Consider the following 21,124-nt stretch of genomic DNA (forward strand, 5'->3'; position numbering starts at 1 on the left):
GGCAGAGTATGGAGAAAGTGTTGCAAAACCTTTTTTCATCCACATCGAATTGAGACCAGAAAGTTGCATCACTACCCTCCATAGTTTTTATTTGGTCTCCTTCTATCAGTTAGCGTATTCATGAATGTATCGTGTGTGTGTGATTGCAGATAACCAAATGGAAATATTTGGGAAAGATTTGCCCCTAAATGAAAATTAAGCTCGTATTACTACTCTTAAAAAAAGAGTGGGTAAAGGGGTTGAGTTGGAGAATAAATGCTTTAGCCATTAGGGATTCTCTTGTAATGGCTCAGGTAAAGTATTTTACTTGTACAGTACCTACCATGCATCATCGCAAAATATTGCACTTTGATGCTGTGTCTAAATATCATATTCACTACAATGTAATCATATCCTTTAGGATAAAAATGAATGTAATTTTTATCATAAGTATACTGATGCCTTTGGTGCCCGGTTTTTTAAGGCAATGATGAACAGTGATAGTTCTGCAATCTGCAAGTGTGAGACAGAATTCTGTAGTGAAAATGTATTATTCAGTACTTGATGAAGCTAAATGAGAAGAACTTGTGAGGTGAAACAGTGTCTGGCTGCCTTTCAGAGTGGATTAAATGATCCAAACTGAACTAACCTAACTAAAACCATTAGTCTAGTTAGCATACTAGTTAGCATGCTGCCACTCTACAAAAGCTGATGGGAATTGGTTTAAATTGGTTTAAATTGGCATAGTTGGTTGACACATACCTTGGTAGGGCTAGAAGCCAGTTCCCCTCGCGTAATCCTTTTATATAAGTTTGACAAATAAGTCCCGTGGCTCTTGCAAGCCCCAGTGCAGGCTTTCTGATGAATTGTCAGGACGTTTATAGGTATAATTTTTAAATGATTTCCTCAGGGGGAGGATACCACCAGATCCCTTTATGTTTCAGTGTGCATACTTCTTTTAATGAACAGGTCTGACATTCTTTCTTCTTTGCATGGCACTACAATTCCCAGGGAGCCACTGGGCCACTGTCGTATTCATACACTCAAGAAGGGAAAGAGGTAATAGGACTCTATAAATGCCCATTGGACACAGAGAGTTCTGCACGTTCCCCTCACCTTACATTAGTGGTCGGGGCAGCATTAAGCAGATATTTTCTTATGGAGGCTGTCAGAAGGCTATTGCCTTTCCCCATTAACAGCGACTATCCTAGCAAGGGGAGCGCAATGAATCTAGCATCTAATAGAGTGCGCTGGACACGGAGCCCTTGTGGGAAGGTCACAGCGATGCTACCGTCTGCGATCCTGCGCGGGCCCCGTGCCAAACCTGAGCTGCGGGTCTGCGCTCCACAGGGCCGGGCGCCAGCTCCTCTTACCTGGCAGCCATACAGAAGCCCCCCCCTTTGATACTTGGCACCGTCCAGCATCGGAGCGACGCTGGGAAACGTCTTCTGAGGCTCGCAAATCAAGCCTCGAGTCCGGTGTGGGAGCTGGGCCGGGCTTGCGCATTGAGTGCACCGAACTTAAAGGTGCCGTAGCTGGGTTTAAAAGGGGCTCGTTGCTCAGATGTGGCTGTTACTGTAGTAAAGTGGTGCTGGACTTGCACCCGGAAAGTTACAGAGTTATATACTGGGTGGGGTTGTGCTGTTTTGTCATGGCATGTCATTAGCATTTTATTTAATCCGAATTACTTGTGCTGATATTCAGCTGTATGTATGGATAACCTTAAATTAAAAAAAAAAAACTCTAAGCCTTGGGAATGTCCATGGATAAGATCACCTGCTCGGCAACTGTATCGTCATAAGAACATCCCTCTCTGGCAATTTTTGATCTAGGAAAATAATGGATGAATTTTGGAGACCAGTTTGGCAGGATGATATTGTGCACTGTATCCAAGTTTGGTGGCTTTCCTGCTGAATACTTAAGTGCAAATTTCCACTGTGCGCAGTTTTGTTTCTATGTATTGCATCATTCGGAACTCATGAGTTATGATATCTCCTGAATACCCTGTGTCATATCCCTACGAGGGAGAAGATATTTATATACGTATATCTGAACAATCAAGCCCAGCGCAAGTTCTGCAGGCTTAGTCGGCTGTTGCTTTAGCAATACAAATCCCCCAGTGCTACCGAGAGACCATTGATTCCTTTCATTGAGGGGAGGGATAGAACAGTCATCTTTCTCTGTTTATGAGTGAATGTGGATGTTGAATCGTGGATTCAATGGGGTTCAGAATGACCTTTCGTTGGCCACACTGAACACTGGGGTCATTAAAGGTGAATTTAATTTGACCTCCAGGAGGCGGACAGGGAGAGGCAGCGTTCTGGTACGCGGTGTTTGGAATTCGGAAGCAGCTCTCGGTGCGCGTTCCTCCCCACATCCCTTCCGCGCTGTAAATTAGCCATGAGGACTGGCATTTTATGGTAATTCTCTGTCTGAGGCGCGTCTGTTCTCCGTGACCTACATCGACTGCACATGAAGTCGGGAGTGTGCAGGCGGCTCCGTCGCCCCGGCGAGGAGCCTGTCTGCGCCGTCGTGTGTCTGCGGTGGCATCGCACGCTCAAAGGGATGGTCCCACCTTGCGCTGTGCTCTCTGCTGGGGACTTTGACATAAGGCTTTTTTTTTAATAAGGCCTCTCTCATCAGGAAATCCATATGCAATTTACCAACTAGTGTGATGGAATGACCAGGGGTGTGAGATATGTTCACATGTGATGATGATATTTTTAATTATGATTTTGCAGACTCCTATTTGAATATAATACATTAAGCAACCGCACTGAGACTATGTATAGGTGCCTCTATTGGTCACCTATGAGATGATGATGGTTCTTAACCTGATGTTCTAGCTGTATGGTTAGAGTGTATATTTTATTACTAATAAATATGTTAATTGTGTCATCCTTATACCCTTATGACACTGTACTTGTACTGTATATATGTACGGAAATAATAAAATGGTTTTTTCACGATCATATATATGACTGTAAAATGGTGATCTGTGGGTATTCAAGGTGCTGTTCTTATGTGTGTTGCTTGAATCTGATGGAGAGCAAATAGGCTTGAAACATCACTGTTGTGCTAAATAAAGCATGGAAATGAGAGCTATCAGTATGCAGACTTCTCTTAATTAATTCTGCGCTGTTAATGAAATCTGATTCCTGTCCGCTGATTAAGATGTTTATTTTTCTGTTCAGATAGACGTCCTTTTCCAGGGTTACTTGCCTTTTTATTTATTTATTGAAGAGTGCAGGAACGTCCACTGTTCATTCAAATGCAGCCAGCCCTTATTTGGGATTCAGCCCAACATACTCATGGTCTGTGTAGTCTTTCCTGAGTGGGCTACCAAAAAATGGTAGCCAAATGGGGAAAAAAAAATTTTTTCCCAGGGAAAATTTTGTGTGAGTTAAAAATATGTTAATTGGAATGTAACAGTTCCCAGCTTTATTAACCAGTCAGGTGGCCCTGTTTCTGCGTTTTTTGTGCCTTCATTCAGTGTTTCTATCTACATATGCTCAAACATGTTTTCAACATGTGTTTGCTCATAGGTAGGCGCATCCGTATCTTGAATTTGTTTTTAATTCGTAAACATTTTTTTAAAATTGTATTTGTTGCATATGTGATTGCCTTAAGATTGTGTCTGCCTCCCTGTGCAGATGAGGAAGAGGAGGATGAAGCTGAAACGACGCCCCTCACGCCCCTGGACAGGTTTTTCTCCGAGGATAATTCCCTTAAACAGCAGAAGCGGAAGAAGATATGCAAACTGAAGGAGGGCAAGCTGCCGAAGGTCAAGAAGAGGAAGAAGCAGGTGAGGCGCCTGCCTGAACCTGACTCGGTGAGGTTGGCTACATTAACATTAACTCAGTGAGATGAGCTCCATTAGCGTTATCTCATTAGGATCTGGTACATTAGCGCACACTCAGTGACATGTGCAAAATTTGCATTAACTAGGCTGCCCACATTTACTACCCTAAAAAGTAGGGCACTGCACCGTGGCATTGATTTGGCAGGGACGTATGGGGGTGGGGGGGGTGGGTGGGGGGGGAATAGAAAATAGAAAATGATTGATGATGTCAGTGGATCATAGGATTGAATCGGTTGTTGCATTTAAGGCCCATGCAATCAAATATTGGACTTGGTTGCTTTGGTTCACTTTTAAGTTCATCCGTTAACTTAAATTTGTGCAGCTGAAAATGAGGGGACTCAAATCCAAATGCCTTAAGGATATAGCAAAAATAACTAATTTCATTATTCCATTGTCATACTTTTGGTTGGGCACTGTACATACTGTAGCTTATATATGCTGTAAAAATGATATTATTATATTTTTGTGATACTCATGTTATTGTAATGTCTGCTTGGAAGCTTGTTGATGTGATGAGCCAATGTGCACATGAACTGACTGTACCTGTACAGGTGTTGCTGACCGTACCTGTACAGGTGATGTCACGCTAGCACATGGTGCCTGGAGGATATATTATTTGACAATCTTCAAATTGCTAGTGGTGTAGTTCCTCTCAGTTAACAAAACTGGAAAGTTGAAACAAGAATTTTGTAGTTTAGCTGCCAGCCTGGCCTTACACCATCACACAAAACTAGCTGACTCCTTGTGATTGTTAAAAATCCCATGGCAATTTTTGAAACAGTGGGAGGGGGACGGAGGTGGGTAATAACTCTCGCCGTCTGATTGGCTGCGTTCCCTGCCCGCTATGCTTCCCCTGGTCCTCACTGATAAAAGATAGTTCCCTGATATGACCCCTAGTCTCTGCCCTGCCAGTGCTGCAGCCAGTCCCAGCCTGTCTGACCCCTACATGACAGGCCCCGGCTCCTGCGCAGAGCCAGGCCGGGCGTGTGAACCAGCGAGCAGCGTGCGATAAAGCCACGCTGACAGCCCGGCTCTCCTGAGCCTCAGCTCGCGACCTGTAGAAAGCGTTTGTGAGCTGACACCCGGCTTCCCTTCTGCCGTGTGAAACCTGCCCAAGGCTCCGCCTCGCCCCTTGGCCCGTCCCCCGTCGAGAGTCCCGAGCTCTGCTTCCCAAATGCCACCGTCTCCTTTTATCTGGTTTTGTGACCGATTGCCCCGTACACGAAAACACAGCGTGACGCCGCGTCCGGTGAAAGATTCCCGAAGGCGTTGTCAAAAGGGAATCGGGAGAAACGCGCGATTCTCCTGTAGATAGGAGGCTACAGCGAGCAGCGTCCTTCCAGGTATCGGAACTCTATTTTCATTAATATTCATGAAAGCTAAACGCTGTTCCATCTGGCTGTTAATTGCAGCGGTGTTTGGCTGATTGGAAATTGGAGATGTGGCGCTTTAAAAGGTGCTGTCACGACATCTCTGCACTGCACTGCTCTGCAGACATCTCTGCACTGCACTGCTCTGCAGACATCTCTGCACTGCACTGCTCTGCAGACATCTCTGCACTGGGCAGCTGACTCTAACAGCCCTGTTGTTCACAGCACTGGGGTTTTAACGGCAGAATCTGGGTTAAATACCCGGTGGGGTCCGTGGGGTACAGCGGGAGTCTGAACCTGCCCGTCTGCCACACTGTTCTGGATCTTTCACTTAGCGGGGCCGGTTAGAGCTGCTCTCGATGACATCGGCGGCTGCGTGTGCGAGCGCAGCGGTCTGCGCGTCACGGAGACGTGTGGTTGGACAGCGAGCGTGTCCAGTGGCGCTCTGATTGGGACAGTGATAAACGAGCTCTCGTGAGCGGCAGGCGCTCTCCTGACCCCTCCCCGGTCCCAGGCCGCTCTGTTCCGCTCTGGTGAGCGGCTAGAGCTCCACTCCCCGACTGCTAATAAGGGGAATCCACCAGGACCCTGCCAGGATATCCCTCTTATACCCCAGTCGCCTGGCACACACACACAGTACATACTGTACACTCACATACACACACTTACGTAGTGCATACACACACACACACACACGCAGTACATACTGTACACACACACGCCATATACAGTACATACTGTGCGCACACACACACACAGTACATACTGTACACTCACATACACACACACACACATACACACACTTACGTAGTGCATACACACACACACACACGCAGTACATACTGTACACATACACACACACTGACACACACACGCCATATACAGTACATACTGTACACACACACACACAGTACATACTGCACGCACGCACGCACATGCACACGCACATATGCACACACATACGCACACACATACACAGTACATACTGTACACACACACACACATCGTTGCCCACACCCACACAAACTGTCCTTCCCTTTGACTGCTCTGCTACTGATTAACAGCTGCAGAGAGAGAGAGAGAGAGATGTTGAGAGAGAGAGAAAGAACAAGAGAAGCAGAGAAAGAGGCAGAAAGAACAAAAGACTGAAAAAGAGAATGAGCCAGAGAGACATAGCTTTCTGCCATGTTTAAATGTTGTTTTTTGTTATAATTTTTAAATGTAATAAAATAATTTTAATGTACTTTCTTACCCAAAACTGATGCTACTCAGCTGTGCTCCAGATTGGAAGAGGGGAGAGAGAGAGAGAGAGAGAGAGAGAGAGAGAGAGAGCGAGAGCGAGAGCCGCCTCGTGTGTTCACGCTGAACCACTCTCAGTCTGACGCAGAACTCTTGCTTATGTATCAGACACAGATCCACAAAATTAGATTTAGGAGTTCTCTGTTTTTTTTTTTTTTACAATGAGCCACAGAAATTATGTATTCCCCTATTATGCTTAATTTTCCCCTGGAGTCCCTGGAGGGTGATTGGTCAGTTTTCTGAGTCTTTTTGCTCCTGCGGCAGGAAGCAGGACGGGATCGATGAAGGTCACAGTGGGAGTGCAGTGTCAGTCTCCTCGTCCACAGCAGGGCAGGACTCGGCAGGACTGTTGTTGAGTGGCTGCTGAAGCAGAGCATTATGGGAGTCCGAGCCCCCGGGCGCTTCTCTCCCCTGACCGATAAGGCCAGGGCACAGGTCCACTTGCGGCTTGGTCAGGCCTGCGCCTTGGCGGCCTTTAATCAGTAGTGTACACGCAAACCCTTATTCTTCACGATATTGTTGACACAGGGTCGTGAACCGTAGACAGCCAGGGGGAGGATATTCTGTTGTATCTCTCCCCAGGGTGAGAGACTCCAGGCTGACACACATGTAGGAGATCTGTGATGAAAGCCTTTTCTTTTTCTTTTTCAATTACGCAGGGGCTGTTTACTATGCGAGCGGCGTGCCTGTTCTGCTGTTAATAAGCAGATTGCTGGTGAATCTAGCCTGGGTTTCTGCCCCGGTGCGTAAGCCAGATTAGTCTAGACGGGCTTCAGTCCGGTGGCACCGCAACGATCGGGCCTGCGCATAATCAGATCGTTATGCAAAGGCGTTTTGATTGGATGGCGCAACCTTATTGGCTGCTTCTGTGGGAGAGAAACCCAGACACTGTACAGTTGGGTAACCATGGCAACTGACGGCGGGGTTGGCGCTTTTCGCAGCAGCACGAGCCTCAGCACGAGCCGTGGCGCAAGGCGGCGGGGCCCTTTGTACGCCCGCGCGGCGGGGTGGGGGAGGGGGAGGGGGAGGGGGGGGATGGCTGCGGGTGTAAGTGCCGCGCGGGAGCCGTGTGAACCCGCATGAACCCGCCCACCGCGCGGATGCTCTTTCCGAAGAGCGCGCGTTGAAATTCTGCCTGCAGTTGCCCTCCTTGTACCAAATTGACTGTGAGCAGGAACAAGACTGTGGGTGAAGCTAAGCTCAAGTATTTCCCATTTTGATTGGCTCAGCCTGCTGAGTGAATTGTACCCTGGTGCACTAATTCTATTTTTGAATGCTGGAAATCGGCTAAGTGATTTGTTCCCCAGTGCTCGGGTGCTGGCGTTCTCATTGGCTGGGCAGGTGAGTGATTGGTAAGGTGCCCTGCTGGTACACGCCTTCCCGCGTGGTTTCACTGCGATCAGCTGCAAACAGAAACTCTGTCTCTGCCTCTGCCTGTGCTCAAATCTGTCGCTGTCATTTATCAAAAGGGACTGGGGCTTTTAGGAGCCCTTTCATGGTGTAGATCTTCAGTTTCAGAGTTTACTCAGTGTTACTGTACGCGTATGTGCGAAGGACGGCTCGCTTTGGAGTGCTTACTTATCAGCACAGACACTGTAATGGAAGTGTTTGCAGTAATCTGACAATAAACTGTTGGTTGTGTTTAATAAATTTTATAAATTTGATTAATCATTTCAAATAAGTAATCTCTAACAGTTCTTGAGCACAATCAGGGTTGCTAATCAGTTATGCACCAAAAAGTCCTCCTCTCAAGCCGTCTGAGAAAACAGATTTGGAGGTTTAAAGAACTTAATTAATTCACACAATGCAGAAGATCAGAAGCAAGCTCCCCAAACAGTTTCAAACATCTTCATCATCTCCAGCTGTTGTGTAGATGGATAATATAAATCCACAGATGGGTAAATGGATAAATAAATAAACATGAACAGAGTAACGCACAGACTGTGGAAAATTACAAACCCGAGCCATGCCTTATCATTATTGCATGCTTCGTGTCCCTCTGCAGTTTTGAGATAGATCATCTGGAGTGGGTTTGTCAAACCTAAGCACTGTGAAAAATATTGTATTGGGACAGAGACCACCAGCCCAGAGTTTAAGTGAGGAGAAGTCGCGGTCGTACTGAATAAAGACGTTTGATGGTCGCGGTGTGTTAGAGCCGGCTGTCGCTCAGCCGATAGCAAACGTGCTGCTTTGTGAGCTTCTCTCTCAGCATTTCATCTGTAACTGGAGGGGGGAAATGCCAGCAGCCACCCTCACGTTCCCAGGGTTTCTGAGCACAGTTTCTGCGCCCTGCTCATGACTGACTGATGCACGGTGGGACGGTGGCCGAGGGGCCGTTTTGGGCTCGTTTCCTGCTCTGTGAGAGCGGTGACGGAGGAGAAAACTTTGCAGGCTTCGCAGATGCAGCGCTCGCCGTGTCTCCCTCTCTCCTCACTCTCGCTAAGAGGCCCATGCTGCGTTTCCTAGCAACAGCTCACTCAGACCAGCGCACATTTCTGGTGCTGCTTCAGCTGTGTGTGTGTGTGCGCGCGCGTGTGTGTGTGTGTGTGTGTGTGTGTGTGTGTGTGTGCATGCGTGTATGTCTGTGTGTCTGTGTGTGTGTGCCTGTGTGTGAGCGTGTGTGTGTGGGATTGTGTGTGTCTGTCTCATTTTCTTTTGTCTTTCCCTTTACCTTCAGCTCTCAGTGCATGGAAAATGTCTCCATATTGTGAGGGGAGAAGTTTTCATGTGGTTTTTTCGTGCGTTATTTTAAATTCTATTCTGACAGCCTTTTAATGTGAGAGGTGGAAAATCTGTCTGAAAGTGCCCTACAGAATTACTCACTCCAGGTCCTTGCTTAATGACATGCCTAGAACTAGCCTTGCAGGACTATCTCTTGTATTTGCTTTGTAATGGTAACACTCTACCTGTACTGCCTGCCGCAAAGCCAACATAATGCTGTCACAAGCCTGAAGTTGCATCTCTCATAATCAGTCTTGAAAACCTATTGCAGCGTAAATGGTATAAAGAATATGGAAATAATTTTTAAAACGTATTAATATATTTTTTGTAATGAGAGCAGCCTCCTTTCATATATACAGTTAAATGCAAAATTATTGGGACAGTGGCACTGTTTTTGTTGTTTTGGCTCTGTACTCCAGCACATTGGATTTGAAATAAAACCGTGAATATGAGGTTAAAGTGCAGACTGTCAGCTTTAAGTTGAGGCAATTTACCTCAGCCAATTAGCCAATTGTTCAATTATCTTTGCTCCCATAAAATGGGGAACTATGTATAAAAATGGCTGTAATTCCTGCACAGATCACCCAATGCACATACCCTCAAATTAAAACTGACATTTAAATCATGTTCTATTTTTGACTGAAATTGCTGTACAGTGTTTTGAATGGCCTTTTGTGCCATCAGAACAATAGCATAGCTTGTCATTTAACATTCACGGGGCTTGCTAAGCAGTATTTATGACTTTTGATGTTTTAAATTGTCTCATTTAACCGTGTAGTACATGTTTTTGTATATAATTGTAAGTTTGTAGTCAAGAGAATTAATGTATCACAGTAATAAGGGTGGGCAGAAGCAGCTAATTTATCAATCGCTGAAAAAATTGGATTGTGCAGGGAATTAAATCTTAAGACAAAAGTTCACAGCGAGGTGTACATTTGGAGCTGTGGACAGTAGAACTTATAAATACCTGTGAGGTGGCCGTCCCCAAATGTACTCACAGGGTTAGTATGATGGATTCTACGTGAAAAAAGAAAAGCAAGGCCTTATGCTGTCATGTATACACTTTGATGTGTTGTGTGTTCTGTTATGAATTCTACTAAGAATTCTATTGAAAAGTGTGTGTGTGTGTGTGCGCGCGTTTGTGTGCGTTTGTGTGCGTGTGTGTGCGTGTGTGTGCGCCTGCATCAGTTCGTACCTCCGCAGGTAGGGGGCAGTGATCCGGACGATGCCTCAGAGCGGGAGGATGAGCAGCGCGAAAAGTCAGAGAGCGAGAGCAGCACCTACTCCTCCATGAAGAAGAAGAAGAAGAAACCCAAGGAAAAGAAAGAGAAGAAGACCAAGCGGAGGAAGAAGGAGGAGGAGGAGGACGACGATGATGACGGTACCATGAAGGTGAGTGGATATGTGTGTAACTTCCCTGGAGCTGCTGTACGTGACAGCATCTCATTGTGCACCAGTGACCCCTGCTGGTCAGTCTGGAGCCTACAAGTCTTTCTCTGACTCATGTCTGTGCAAGCCCGACTTGCAAACTGCCATCATGTGTTTCGGACAACAGCCCGTGCCTGTCTGTGCACTCCCTACTCTGCAATGGTGGATGTGATTAGCATCGCGGTTTGAGCTTCTCCTGCTCACAGCAACATTTTGGTGTGAAATGACCCCCTCCCCTGTCCCATCTACCCTCAGGAACCCAAGTCCTCTGGGCAGCTGATGCAGGAGTGGGGCCTGGAGGATGTGGACTACGCCTTCTCCGAAGAGGATTATCACACCCTGACCAATTACAAGGCCTTCAGCCAGTTCCTCAGGTGACCACAGGCATTTTATAATTACAGTGATATCAGCTGCTGGGATGAAAATCGAATCGATGAGAATTTTTAATTCAGACATTTTTTTGCGTGTGTTACATGGTCTAATGCCTGTCCTGTATATTACCCCAATCATATTTAGTTTCGTCTGATGCATCTGAACAATGTAACTGTTAGCAGCGCGCATTCCTCCTTTACTGCAACAGAATTTTAGATTTCAGCAATAAGAATAGATGTATTGCTCTAATGAAGTGGTCAGGAATGGTAAGATGTTGCAATTTGCAGATGCAGAAGATGAAATTTGCTAAATGTTATCAAATTAAATTATTTACTGTACATTAAACATTAACAACCGATGGTAGCGTTTTGGTATTAAATAAGCCAAATGAATTCGAAATGTGATGAGATTATTTTTCAGCCTATTTAACTGCACATGTTTCCCTGGGGTTGCGACTACAAAGATCAGTTCTGCTGTGGAATTTCTGCCGAAACCCAGAAGTAATTTCCATCCCTGGACTTTGACCAAGACATTGACAGCTCACTCACTGTGCCCTACAAATAGGGCCGGAGAGCCGGCTGATAATAATCAGCCTCCAAAAGGGCGTGTAGCATGTGAGTGAGCGATGAGGACAGCTGGCCCCTCCTGCCTTCCACAAGGAGAAATGTGTAATGAGTCTCTACATCTCTCTCTCTCCCTCTTTTTCATTCTCTCTCTCTCTCTCTATCTCCCTCTCTCTCTCATTTTCTTTCTCTCTGTGTCTCTCGCTCTCTCATTCTCTCTCTGTCATTCTCTCTCTCTCCCTCTCATTGTGTCTCTCTCTCTCTCTCTCTCTCTCTCATGCTCTCTCCCTTTTTCCATGTTATTTTCAGGCCCCTCATTGCCAAGAAGAACCCCAAAATCCCAATGTCAAAGATGATGACAGTCCTGGGTGCCAAGTGGCGTGAATTCAGTGCCAATAACCCTTTCAAGGGTACCTCTGCCACTGCCGTCGCCGCAGCTGTGGCTGCTGCCGTGGAAACCGTCACCGTGTCCTCGCCAGTCTCTGTCAGCAGCGTGCAGCAGACCCTTGGGCCAGTCAGGAAAGCCAAAACCAAAGAGGGGAAGGGTGAGGATGGCCAATCAACAGCCAGTTAACCAGCCATTCAAATAGGCCTTACAAATCAAAGCAGCGCTAGGGCTGTTGAGCGGAATGGCTGGTGGCTTTATGCGATGCTTGAGAGTACATCCAGGGATAGCAGTTGAGAAATCTGGAAAATATACTGAAAGATGAATGGATGAATCCAATGGATGGAGCAACAGAAAGTTTACTGTTTCACATCTACCCACAATGATTCATTCTGTCATTTTACTCATGTAACCTCTTTTTTTCTCTCTCTCTCTATCTGTCTGTCTGTCTGTCTGTCTGTGGATTCAGGGCCAGGAGCACGGAGGAAAACCAAGAGTGTGAAAGAGACTAAGAAGAAAGGAAAAGGAAAGAAGACCAAACCTAAGATGTCGCAAAGTGGGAAGAGGAAAAAAGCATCCTCGGTGAGACAAACTAACAAACTGATAACATAGCGGGCCGCTCCTCATAGCTACACACTAATAATGTACTGGCACGCTCCTCATAGCTACACACTAATAACGTACTGGCACGCTCCTCATAGCTACAAACTAATAATGTACTGGCACGCTCCTCATAGCTACAAACTAATAACGTACTGGCACGCTCCTCATAGCTACACACTAATAATGTACTGGCACGCTCCTCATAGCTACAAACTAATAATGTACTGGCACGCTCCTCATAGTTACAAACTAATAACGTACCGGCACACTCCTCATAGCTACACACTAATAATGTACCGGCACGCTCCTCATAGCTACACACTAATAATGTACCGGCACGCTCCTCATAGCTACAAACTAATAATATACTGGCACGCTTCTCATGGCCACAAACGAATAATGTTCTGACACAAATTTTGCTGGTCTTGAGCCAAAATGAATTCTGTACTTGCGGTCATTGGTGTGTGTGGCGAGCAGATCAGTAAAGGGAACATAAAGCCGGTGATTCTCAGCTGAAATACTGCTGAGCCGCTGCTGCCAGCGTGCGGGTCCTGCTGTTTGCGAGGATGCCACGCTGGCTCAGTGAGCCCATGAATCAGCTCTCCGCTGTAAATCGCCCCCGCTCCGCGGGTCTGGCTGTGAGCTTCCTTGTTCCTCTTCTGCCTGCCAGAGCGAGGAAGACAACCTGGAGGAGTCGGACTGGGACGACATCAGCATCCACAGCGCCTCCGTGCGCTCCGACGCCTCGGGGCCCCCCAAGAAGACGCCGCGCCGGGGCCGCAAGAAGAGGAAGAGTGAGTCTGGAAGGGGGGGGGGGGCGGGGGCGTGATGGCACGCATGGGCCCCCGGTGCTCTTCCCCGTCGATCTGTAGCTGGCGGCTGATTCCGCCTCCCCAGGTGGGACGTGGGTAAATGAAACGGGGCAGGTCTCCCTGAGGAGTGGGAGTGGGGTTCTCTCTGTGTGACTGCGCTCCTTATCCTGCTTTTCCGGGGCTTCCGCACAGCTGGGCTGCGTGTGCCCCCCGCAGCTCTGCTAACACGCTGCTCTGCATTAGCCGCTGTCTGCCTGCTTCATCCCCCAGGGCCTCTCCCACTCCTGAGCTGTAGCAATGAAGCTGTTTGTTCTTCTGTTTCTTCGTCTTCCTCTGACGCTTAAAAAGGCCGTTTTGAGGCTGCTTGTTTAAAGGAAAGGTATAGGTAAAGGTATGATGCAGTTTGAGGCGGGGTGTTGAGTCCTCATCCGTCCGTCTGTCTGTCTGTGTTCTTCGAAGGAGAGGACGGGGACGGCTACGAGACGGACCACCAGGACTACTGCGAGGTGTGCCAGCAGGGCGGCGAGATCATCCTGTGCGACACCTGCCCCCGAGCCTACCACCTGGTGTGCCTGGAGCCGGAGCTGGAGAAGGCCCCCGAGGGCAAGTGGAGCTGCCCCCACTGTGTGAGACAAACCGGCCTTATACACTTATACACACACACACGCATGCATGTAAAAACACGCACGCACATACATAAATACACACATTTTTGCCCACAATTAGAGCTAAGCATGCTCAAAAATCATTAGCATTTACTCACCAAACTCCTTGCTAAGAAAAAATGCGCTAATGCTAACGCTTACAAAGCCAAAGTTAAGGACAAATGTTGATTGAAACCAGGCCAGTCTCTCATGTGTACATAGAGACACATTCATGTCTGGGCTTTTGTGTGTGTGTCTGCGTGTGTGTGCATGTGTGAGCAGGAGAAGGAGGGGATCCAGTGGGAACCCAAAGATGATGAAGAGGAGGAGGAGGTCGTCGGCCAGGAGGAAGACGACCACATGGAGTTCTGCAGGGTGTGTAAAGACGGAGGAGAGCTGCTGTGCTGTGACACCTGCCCCTCCTCCTATCACATCCACTGTCTGAACCCGCCCCTGCCCGAGATACCCAATGGAGAGTGGCTCTGTCCACGCTGCACGGTGAGTGACACATTCCTCCACCAATCACAGCTGGGATGGACCATGATTTTTTCAGAATGTTCTTATAATGACTAATTGGTTTTCCTGTATACATGTTCTGTACATCACATCTCTTATACTAACTGATAGAAAGTTGTTCATGCATGGAAGCATAAATCCATGAGATATAGTCTTTGTGGGCCTTGGCAGGCCTCTTCTCAGCATTAATACTTTGTATGCACTCTTTTTCTCATATGCTGGTTGAATATCTTATCCTCTAAGCGTATTTCCAATAAGCTGTTACGTTTCAGATTTGTGTTATAATAATAGTTGTAATGAAAGCAGAAGAAAGTGCAGTGGATTTTCAGACTGCTTTTTCCCCGTCCCCACGCTCTGCAGTGCCCCCCTCTGAAAGGGAAGGTGCAGCGGATTCTTCACTGGACGTGGGGTGACCCGCCCCTGCCCCCCGAGGTGCCCCCCAGCGTGGGCGGGGATCCTGCTGTGCAGCTGCTGAAGCCCCCCCTGAAGGGCCACCCGGAGAGGGAGCTCTTCGTGAAGTGGGCGGGGCTGTCCTACTGGCACTGCTCCTGGGTCACCGAGCTGCAGGTGAGACGCGTGCGGGACGGGTGGGTGAGCCGCCATCGCTGACCGCTGCCGCCCTGAGCCCCGCCCCGCAGTGACACGCCCGTCCGTCTCTCTCTCCCGCCCCCCCGCCCAGCTGGAGCTGTACCACTCGGTCATGTACCGCAACTACCAGCGCAAGAACGACATGGACGAGCCGCCGCCCTACGACTACGGCTCCGGGGACGAAGAGCTGAAGAGCGAGAAGAGGAAGGGCAAGGACCCCGAGTACGCCGCCATGGAGGAGCGCTTCTACCGCTACGGCATCAAGCCCGAGTGGATGGTGATCCACAGGATCGTCAACCACAGGTAGGGAGACCCCGCCCCTCTCCCTCCCACAGGTACGGAGACCCCGCCCCTCTCCCTCCCACAGGTACAGAGACCCTGCCCCTCTCCCTCCCACAGGTACAGAGACCCCGCCCATTTTCCTCTCACAGGTACAGAGACCCCGCCCCTCTCCCTCCCACAGGTACGGAGACCCCGCCCCTCTCCCTCCCACAGGTACAGAGACCCCGCCCATCTCCCTTCCACAGATACAGAGACCCCGCCCCTCTCCCTCCCACAGGTACGGAGACCCCGCCCCTTTTCCTCTCACAGGTACAGAGACCCCGCCCCTCTCCCTTCCACAGGTACAGAGACCCCGCCCATCTCCCTTCCACAGGTACAGAGACCCTGCCCCTCTCCCTCCCACAGGTACGGAGACCCTGCCCCTCTCCCTCCCACAGGTACAGAGACCTCACCCTCTCCCTCCCATATGTACAGAGACCACGCCCCCTGCACCTCCCACAGGTACAGAGACCACGCCCCCTGCACCTCCCACAGGTACAGAGACCCCACCCCCTCTGCCTTTCACAGGTGCAGTGTTATTAAGAATGGAATAACAGAAAATAAAAGAAACAATAACCATGCAAGTAGCAAAGGTAATTTATTTCTTTTGTCCTGAAAAAACGGTCATGTTCTTCTTCAGGTTGTATTACAGTTAGTTGTTGGCGTGTGCCTCTCTCCTGTGCAGTTTTGATAAGAAAGGAGACGTACATTACCTGATCAAGTGGAGGGACCTGTCTTATGACCAGTGTACCTGGGAGGTGGATGACTTTGACGTCCCAGAGTATGACAACTTCAAACAGGCCTACTGGGACCACCGGTGAGCTGATATTACCGGCTGTGTCTCTGTAGCCCAGACGAATGCACTGCACGTTGCACTTGTCTGTCACTCAGTTGACAGGCTTCCTCTCACTAGATCACACAGCATACCGTCTGAATTATGCACATTCACACAGTACATGTCCCGGCAATACATGTCTATTTACTGCACTTTCACACAGTGCATGTCCCCGCAGTACACATCCACAGAGTGTATGTTCACGCAGTATATACACAATACAGAGTGCACAGTACATCATGTCCACGTGTACACAGTGCACACAGTAGTGCTTATACACACGTCCTCACACTGCATGTACGGTGTGGTGCAGGCTCCCATAGAGTTTGACTGACAGCTGTGTGTTGTGCGGTGACAGGGAGCAGATTCTGGGGGAGGACATCCGCCCCCTGGTGGTGAGGAAGGGAAAGAGATCCAAGGAGGGAGAGAAGAAAGAGAAGCCTCCTGACTCCCCCATCGTGGATGTGAGTGACCGGATTCCTCGCGTGCCACGCCCTGCCACACCCGCCTGCCGTCTCATGAGCGAACCCAAAACCCATCTCTCCCTCTCTGTCTCCGCCTACAGCCCACAATCAAATTTGACAAGCAGACTTGGTACATCGACGCCACTGGGGGAACCCTCCACCCCTACCAGCTAGAGGGCCTGAACTGGCTGCGCTTCTCCTGGGCACAGGGCACCGACACCATCCTGGCAGACGAGATGGGCCTGGGCAAGACCGTCCAGACCATCGTCTTCCTCTACTCCCTGTACAAGGAGGTGAGCGCGAGCGCCCTCTTGAGTTTACTTGGTGATATTCGTCCTGATAGAGATGGTACTGCTCTGTGCTAATGCTACTAGTCTTAGGGCTAACCCGTTACTTAGCTCAGGTGAATTAGAAGCAGGTCTTGCTGTAAAAACAGTTTTTTACACCGCTGTTCAGTTTGGGGCTGATGCAATGACATGCTGTGCTCCCTCCCCAGGGCCACTCGAAGGGGCCGTTTTTGGTCAGCGCCCCCCTGTCCACCATCATCAACTGGGAGAGGGAGTTTGAGATGTGGGCCCCCGAGTTCTACGTGGTGACCTACACGGGGGACAAGGACAGCCGCGCCGTGATCCGAGAGAACGAGCTGACCTTCGAGGACGCCCCTGCCAAGACGGGCCGCAAGGTGTTCCGTATGAAGGTGGGGGACGAAGGGGCGGAGACGACCCCTCTTTAATGCACACACGTCCTTCCTGACATGAGAGGGCCTGTGTCCAATAGCCAGAAGCGTTTTGTCTTAACACGCTGGTGACGATCAGTGAAAATGACCATTAAGTTCATAGCTTATGCCCTTATCTAGGCTGACAAAACATTCTGGAGACTGCAGTTTCTTTTACAATGGCTAGTTGACATATTGCTGCAGTTTCTCGTATATACTTATGAACTTCCTATTCATTCATACTTATTATTTGGTTGTTATTTAAGCAATTTGGATTAAGTGTGCAAAGCTACAGCTATAGTGTAGCATGTGAGTTGCAAACCCAGAACCTTATGGTTTCAGTCTTTTTGAAGATGCTCAAACCTCTGCTGCCGGTGTCTCCCTTCTGGTAGAAGGACACGCCTATCAAGTTCCATGTGCTGTTGACATCATATGAGCTCATCACCATCGACCAGGCCATTCTGGGCTCCATTGACTGGGCGTGTCTGGTGGTGGACGAAGCCCATAGGCTAAAGAACAACCAATCAAAGGTGAGCCTCATGTGACTTGCAACAAGTACACACTAGTGCTGCAGAGAAAGTATTATTGTGTTACGTCTGAGAGGCAGAGAGGACTGATAGGTGAAAGTGATTTTATTTTTTGAGCAAACTGTTCATAATGATTAATATAAGAAATGCCAAAGGTGTAAAACATGTCAAAGCTCGTTTACCTGCTTAATAACATGCCCCAGTGTGTGCTCACAGAGTACATTGCGTAGACATTATGTAATCTTTCAGAAACCAGCTTGTCCTTAACATCTGAAGTGGCTCTGGATCTGTTGAATTGCAGCCACATGCAGATGCATCCTTCCTTTCACAGTTTTTCAGAATTCTCAATGGCTATAAGATCTACTACAAGCTGCTGCTGACTGGAACCCCTCTACAAAACAACCTGGAGGAGCTCTTTCACCTGCTCAACTTCCTTACACCTGAACGCTTCAAGTGAGACCATGGGGGAGGGGGTGTGTTTGTCTGGGGGACACTGCAGTCAAACATGCAGTGTCAGAGCATCTATTCTTTTGACTATGATGGAAGTTCATGAACGATTGAATAATATTTATTACTGTTTTGCTTTATATGAAACCCAGCCTATGCAGGCCAGTACCTTAAGGCACACTCCATATTTACTATATTCACAAATCAGCTCAGTATAGGCATAGCTGTTTTTTCAAAACCTTTCAAGAGTCAAATAGTAGTCAAAGAGTTTGTTTTGAAAAGTCAGAAGGGGACCCACAGTTTGGTCAGCTCGGGTTCAAATGCGTACCTGGCCTCAGTGCCGTGACCCCCCGCCCCCATTGTGAGCATGCTCAGTGCAACGCACCTGGTCTTCGTGCCTACAGTAACCTGGACGGCTTCCTGGAGGAGTTTGCCGACATCTCCAAGGAGGACCAGATCAAGAAGCTGCACGACCTGCTGGGGCCGCACATGCTCCGGAGGCTGAAGGCCGACGTCTTCAAGAACATGCCGGCGAAGACGGAGCTGATCGTGCGCGTGGAGCTCAGTCCCATGCAGAAGTGGGTCTTAGCCCCGCCCCCTGCCCTCACTTCAGTCGCAGGCCGTCATTTGACACGCGAACTGTTCAAATTCTCGTGACAGTGAATAATGTTATTGTTAGAGTTGTGTAAAGATATATTATCTGCCTAGTGGTACTTTCTTAGTTATGATAAAAATGGTTGTTTTTTAGATTAACATTATAGTTATTGGTTACAAGCCGGCCTCTGTACCTTGGCGATATTCCATTTTTGTATTCCTGAGAGTTACACATCTATATGTCATTCTGAATAAGAACATTTGCTAAGTGATTGTAATGTAATGTAATGTAATTGTATTGTTGTGATATATCAGGCCTGTTTGTAAAGTCTTGTAGTGCAAATTTTGATCTAGGTTCAGGTTTCTCCTGTACCTCTCCTAACATTATGAGCTAATGTTATTATGAGCTAAAGGCATTATGAGCTAGAAGGCAAAACTGATCCTAGATCAGCACTCCTATTCTGACATGCTACAGAAATGCTGGCCAAGGTCAATTCATCTTTTTGATTTAGGTTTTCTGAGTTTTCCTTCCAGGAAATATTAGACATGTGTCCTAAGATACATTTTTCATGGAATGCCAGGGAACAGTCGCTGGTCTCTAGTGAGGTGTTGTGATTGCTGCTCTTGTTTTACGTGTTTGAGGCTCTTTATTTGGTGAGGCACTGTAGATGCATAACGTTTGCTGAATGTAGACTAATACAGTGTGGCATGCTCTCCCTCTGCTGTGGGGGTCCCACAGGAAGTACTACAAGTTCATCCTGACGCGGAACTTTGAGGCGCTGAATTCGAAGGGCGGGGGGAACCAGGTGTCCCTGCTCAACATCATGATGGACCTGAAGAAGTGCTGCAACCACCCCTACCTGTTCCCTGTGGCAGCTGTGGTAATGATCACTGCTCACACACACACCGGCATCTCCTTACTGCTGAGTGGAGGCGTAAACACTTTACACACTTTATTCTGTGTGTGTGTGTGTGTGTGCGCATGTGTGTGTGTCTGGCCATGTGTGTGTGTCTGTGTGCACGCGCATGTGTCTCGGTGTGCGTGTGTATGCCTGTTTCTCCCTGCAGGAAGCCCCTGTGTTGCCCAATGGCTCATATGATGGGAACCTGTTGGTGAAATCCTCAGGCAAACTGACCCTTCTGCAGAAAATGCTCAGGAAACTGAAGGATGGTGGACACAGAGTTCTTATCTTCTCTCAGGTCAGTGTCTAGCTCCGTCTGTGTGTGTACATGTGTCCGAGTGTCTCTCCCTATTTGTTCCTATCTTGGTGATATGTTTATTTATGTTGTGAATGGAGAAATTACCTCCGGGAATTATTCTTGTATGCGTAAACGTATCTTGCCTTTAGAGGTTTCTGGGAAATGTAGTCTTTGATTGATTATATTTGTATGCATTTTAATGGGTGTGGTGCCTGCTATTGCATATGAGAACTTGACAAACAGTGAATACAAAGTATAGATGCGTGCACGTGAGATTTGTGCTAATGAGACCCTCTCACAGTGTACCGCTCCTCTCCCATTCACAGATGACCAAGATGCTCGATCTGTTGGAGGACTTCTTGGAGTACGAGGGCTATAAATACGAGCGTATTGACGGGGGCATAACTGGGGGCCTGCGGCAGGAAGCCATCGACCGCTTTAACGGTGAGGCGACTGCAGTGTGGCCGCGGCGCGGAGGCAGAGAACGTCAATAAAGCTTTTACTCTGCAGGCTCTTAGCACGGTTTCACAGCTGTCAGGAGGGATGGATACTCATTCATGCTGTGAACATGCTCCTCGGATCGCCACCAGAGGGCAGCACTCTAACCCGCTCACCCCCCTCCCCCTCTGTTCTGTCCTCAGCTCCGGGAGCTCAGCAGTTTTGTTTCCTGCTCTCCACTCGTGCTGGGGGATTGGGAATCAACCTGGCCACCGCTGACACTGTCATCATCTATGACTCTGACTGGAACCCACACAACGACATCCAGGTACTGTGTTTCCTTTCCCACATACACACGTGCACATGCGCACACGCACCCAGATGCACACTCACACAGTGCACAGACAAAACCTGTTATATATCAAAACATACCCACACAAT

At 48.3% G+C, this 21,124-nt stretch overlaps 1 protein-coding gene across 4 annotated transcripts in view; it reads left to right on the plus strand.

The window, feature by feature from the left end:
* Positions 1 to 21,124, plus strand: part of chd5 (chromodomain helicase DNA binding protein 5) — a 39,901-nt gene that overhangs the window by 5,136 nt on the left and 13,641 nt on the right. For all 4 annotated transcript variants that reach the window (XM_035383152.1, XM_035383154.1, XM_035383153.1 and 1 more), the window contains exons 2-22: positions 3,633 to 3,811; positions 10,420 to 10,623; positions 10,915 to 11,033; positions 11,904 to 12,139; positions 12,449 to 12,561; positions 13,253 to 13,376; positions 13,854 to 14,020; positions 14,321 to 14,536; positions 14,915 to 15,121; positions 15,234 to 15,445; positions 16,149 to 16,280; positions 16,657 to 16,762; positions 16,864 to 17,055; positions 17,259 to 17,459; positions 17,870 to 18,007; positions 18,336 to 18,457; positions 18,856 to 19,029; positions 19,785 to 19,926; positions 20,114 to 20,245; positions 20,572 to 20,689; positions 20,887 to 21,011. In XM_035383152.1, the coding sequence (XP_035239043.1) occupies positions 3,633 to 3,811; positions 10,420 to 10,623; positions 10,915 to 11,033; positions 11,904 to 12,139; positions 12,449 to 12,561; positions 13,253 to 13,376; positions 13,854 to 14,020; positions 14,321 to 14,536; positions 14,915 to 15,121; positions 15,234 to 15,445; positions 16,149 to 16,280; positions 16,657 to 16,762; positions 16,864 to 17,055; positions 17,259 to 17,459; positions 17,870 to 18,007; positions 18,336 to 18,457; positions 18,856 to 19,029; positions 19,785 to 19,926; positions 20,114 to 20,245; positions 20,572 to 20,689; positions 20,887 to 21,011 (3,359 nt within the window). The remainder of the gene's footprint in view (positions 1 to 3,632; positions 3,812 to 10,419; positions 10,624 to 10,914; positions 11,034 to 11,903; positions 12,140 to 12,448; positions 12,562 to 13,252; positions 13,377 to 13,853; positions 14,021 to 14,320; positions 14,537 to 14,914; positions 15,122 to 15,233; positions 15,446 to 16,148; positions 16,281 to 16,656; positions 16,763 to 16,863; positions 17,056 to 17,258; positions 17,460 to 17,869; positions 18,008 to 18,335; positions 18,458 to 18,855; positions 19,030 to 19,784; positions 19,927 to 20,113; positions 20,246 to 20,571; positions 20,690 to 20,886; positions 21,012 to 21,124) is intronic.

The sequence above is a fragment of the Anguilla anguilla genome, chromosome 11 (genome assembly GCF_013347855.1).
Source record: "Anguilla anguilla isolate fAngAng1 chromosome 11, fAngAng1.pri, whole genome shotgun sequence".
NCBI lineage: Eukaryota > Metazoa > Chordata > Actinopteri > Anguilliformes > Anguillidae > Anguilla > Anguilla anguilla.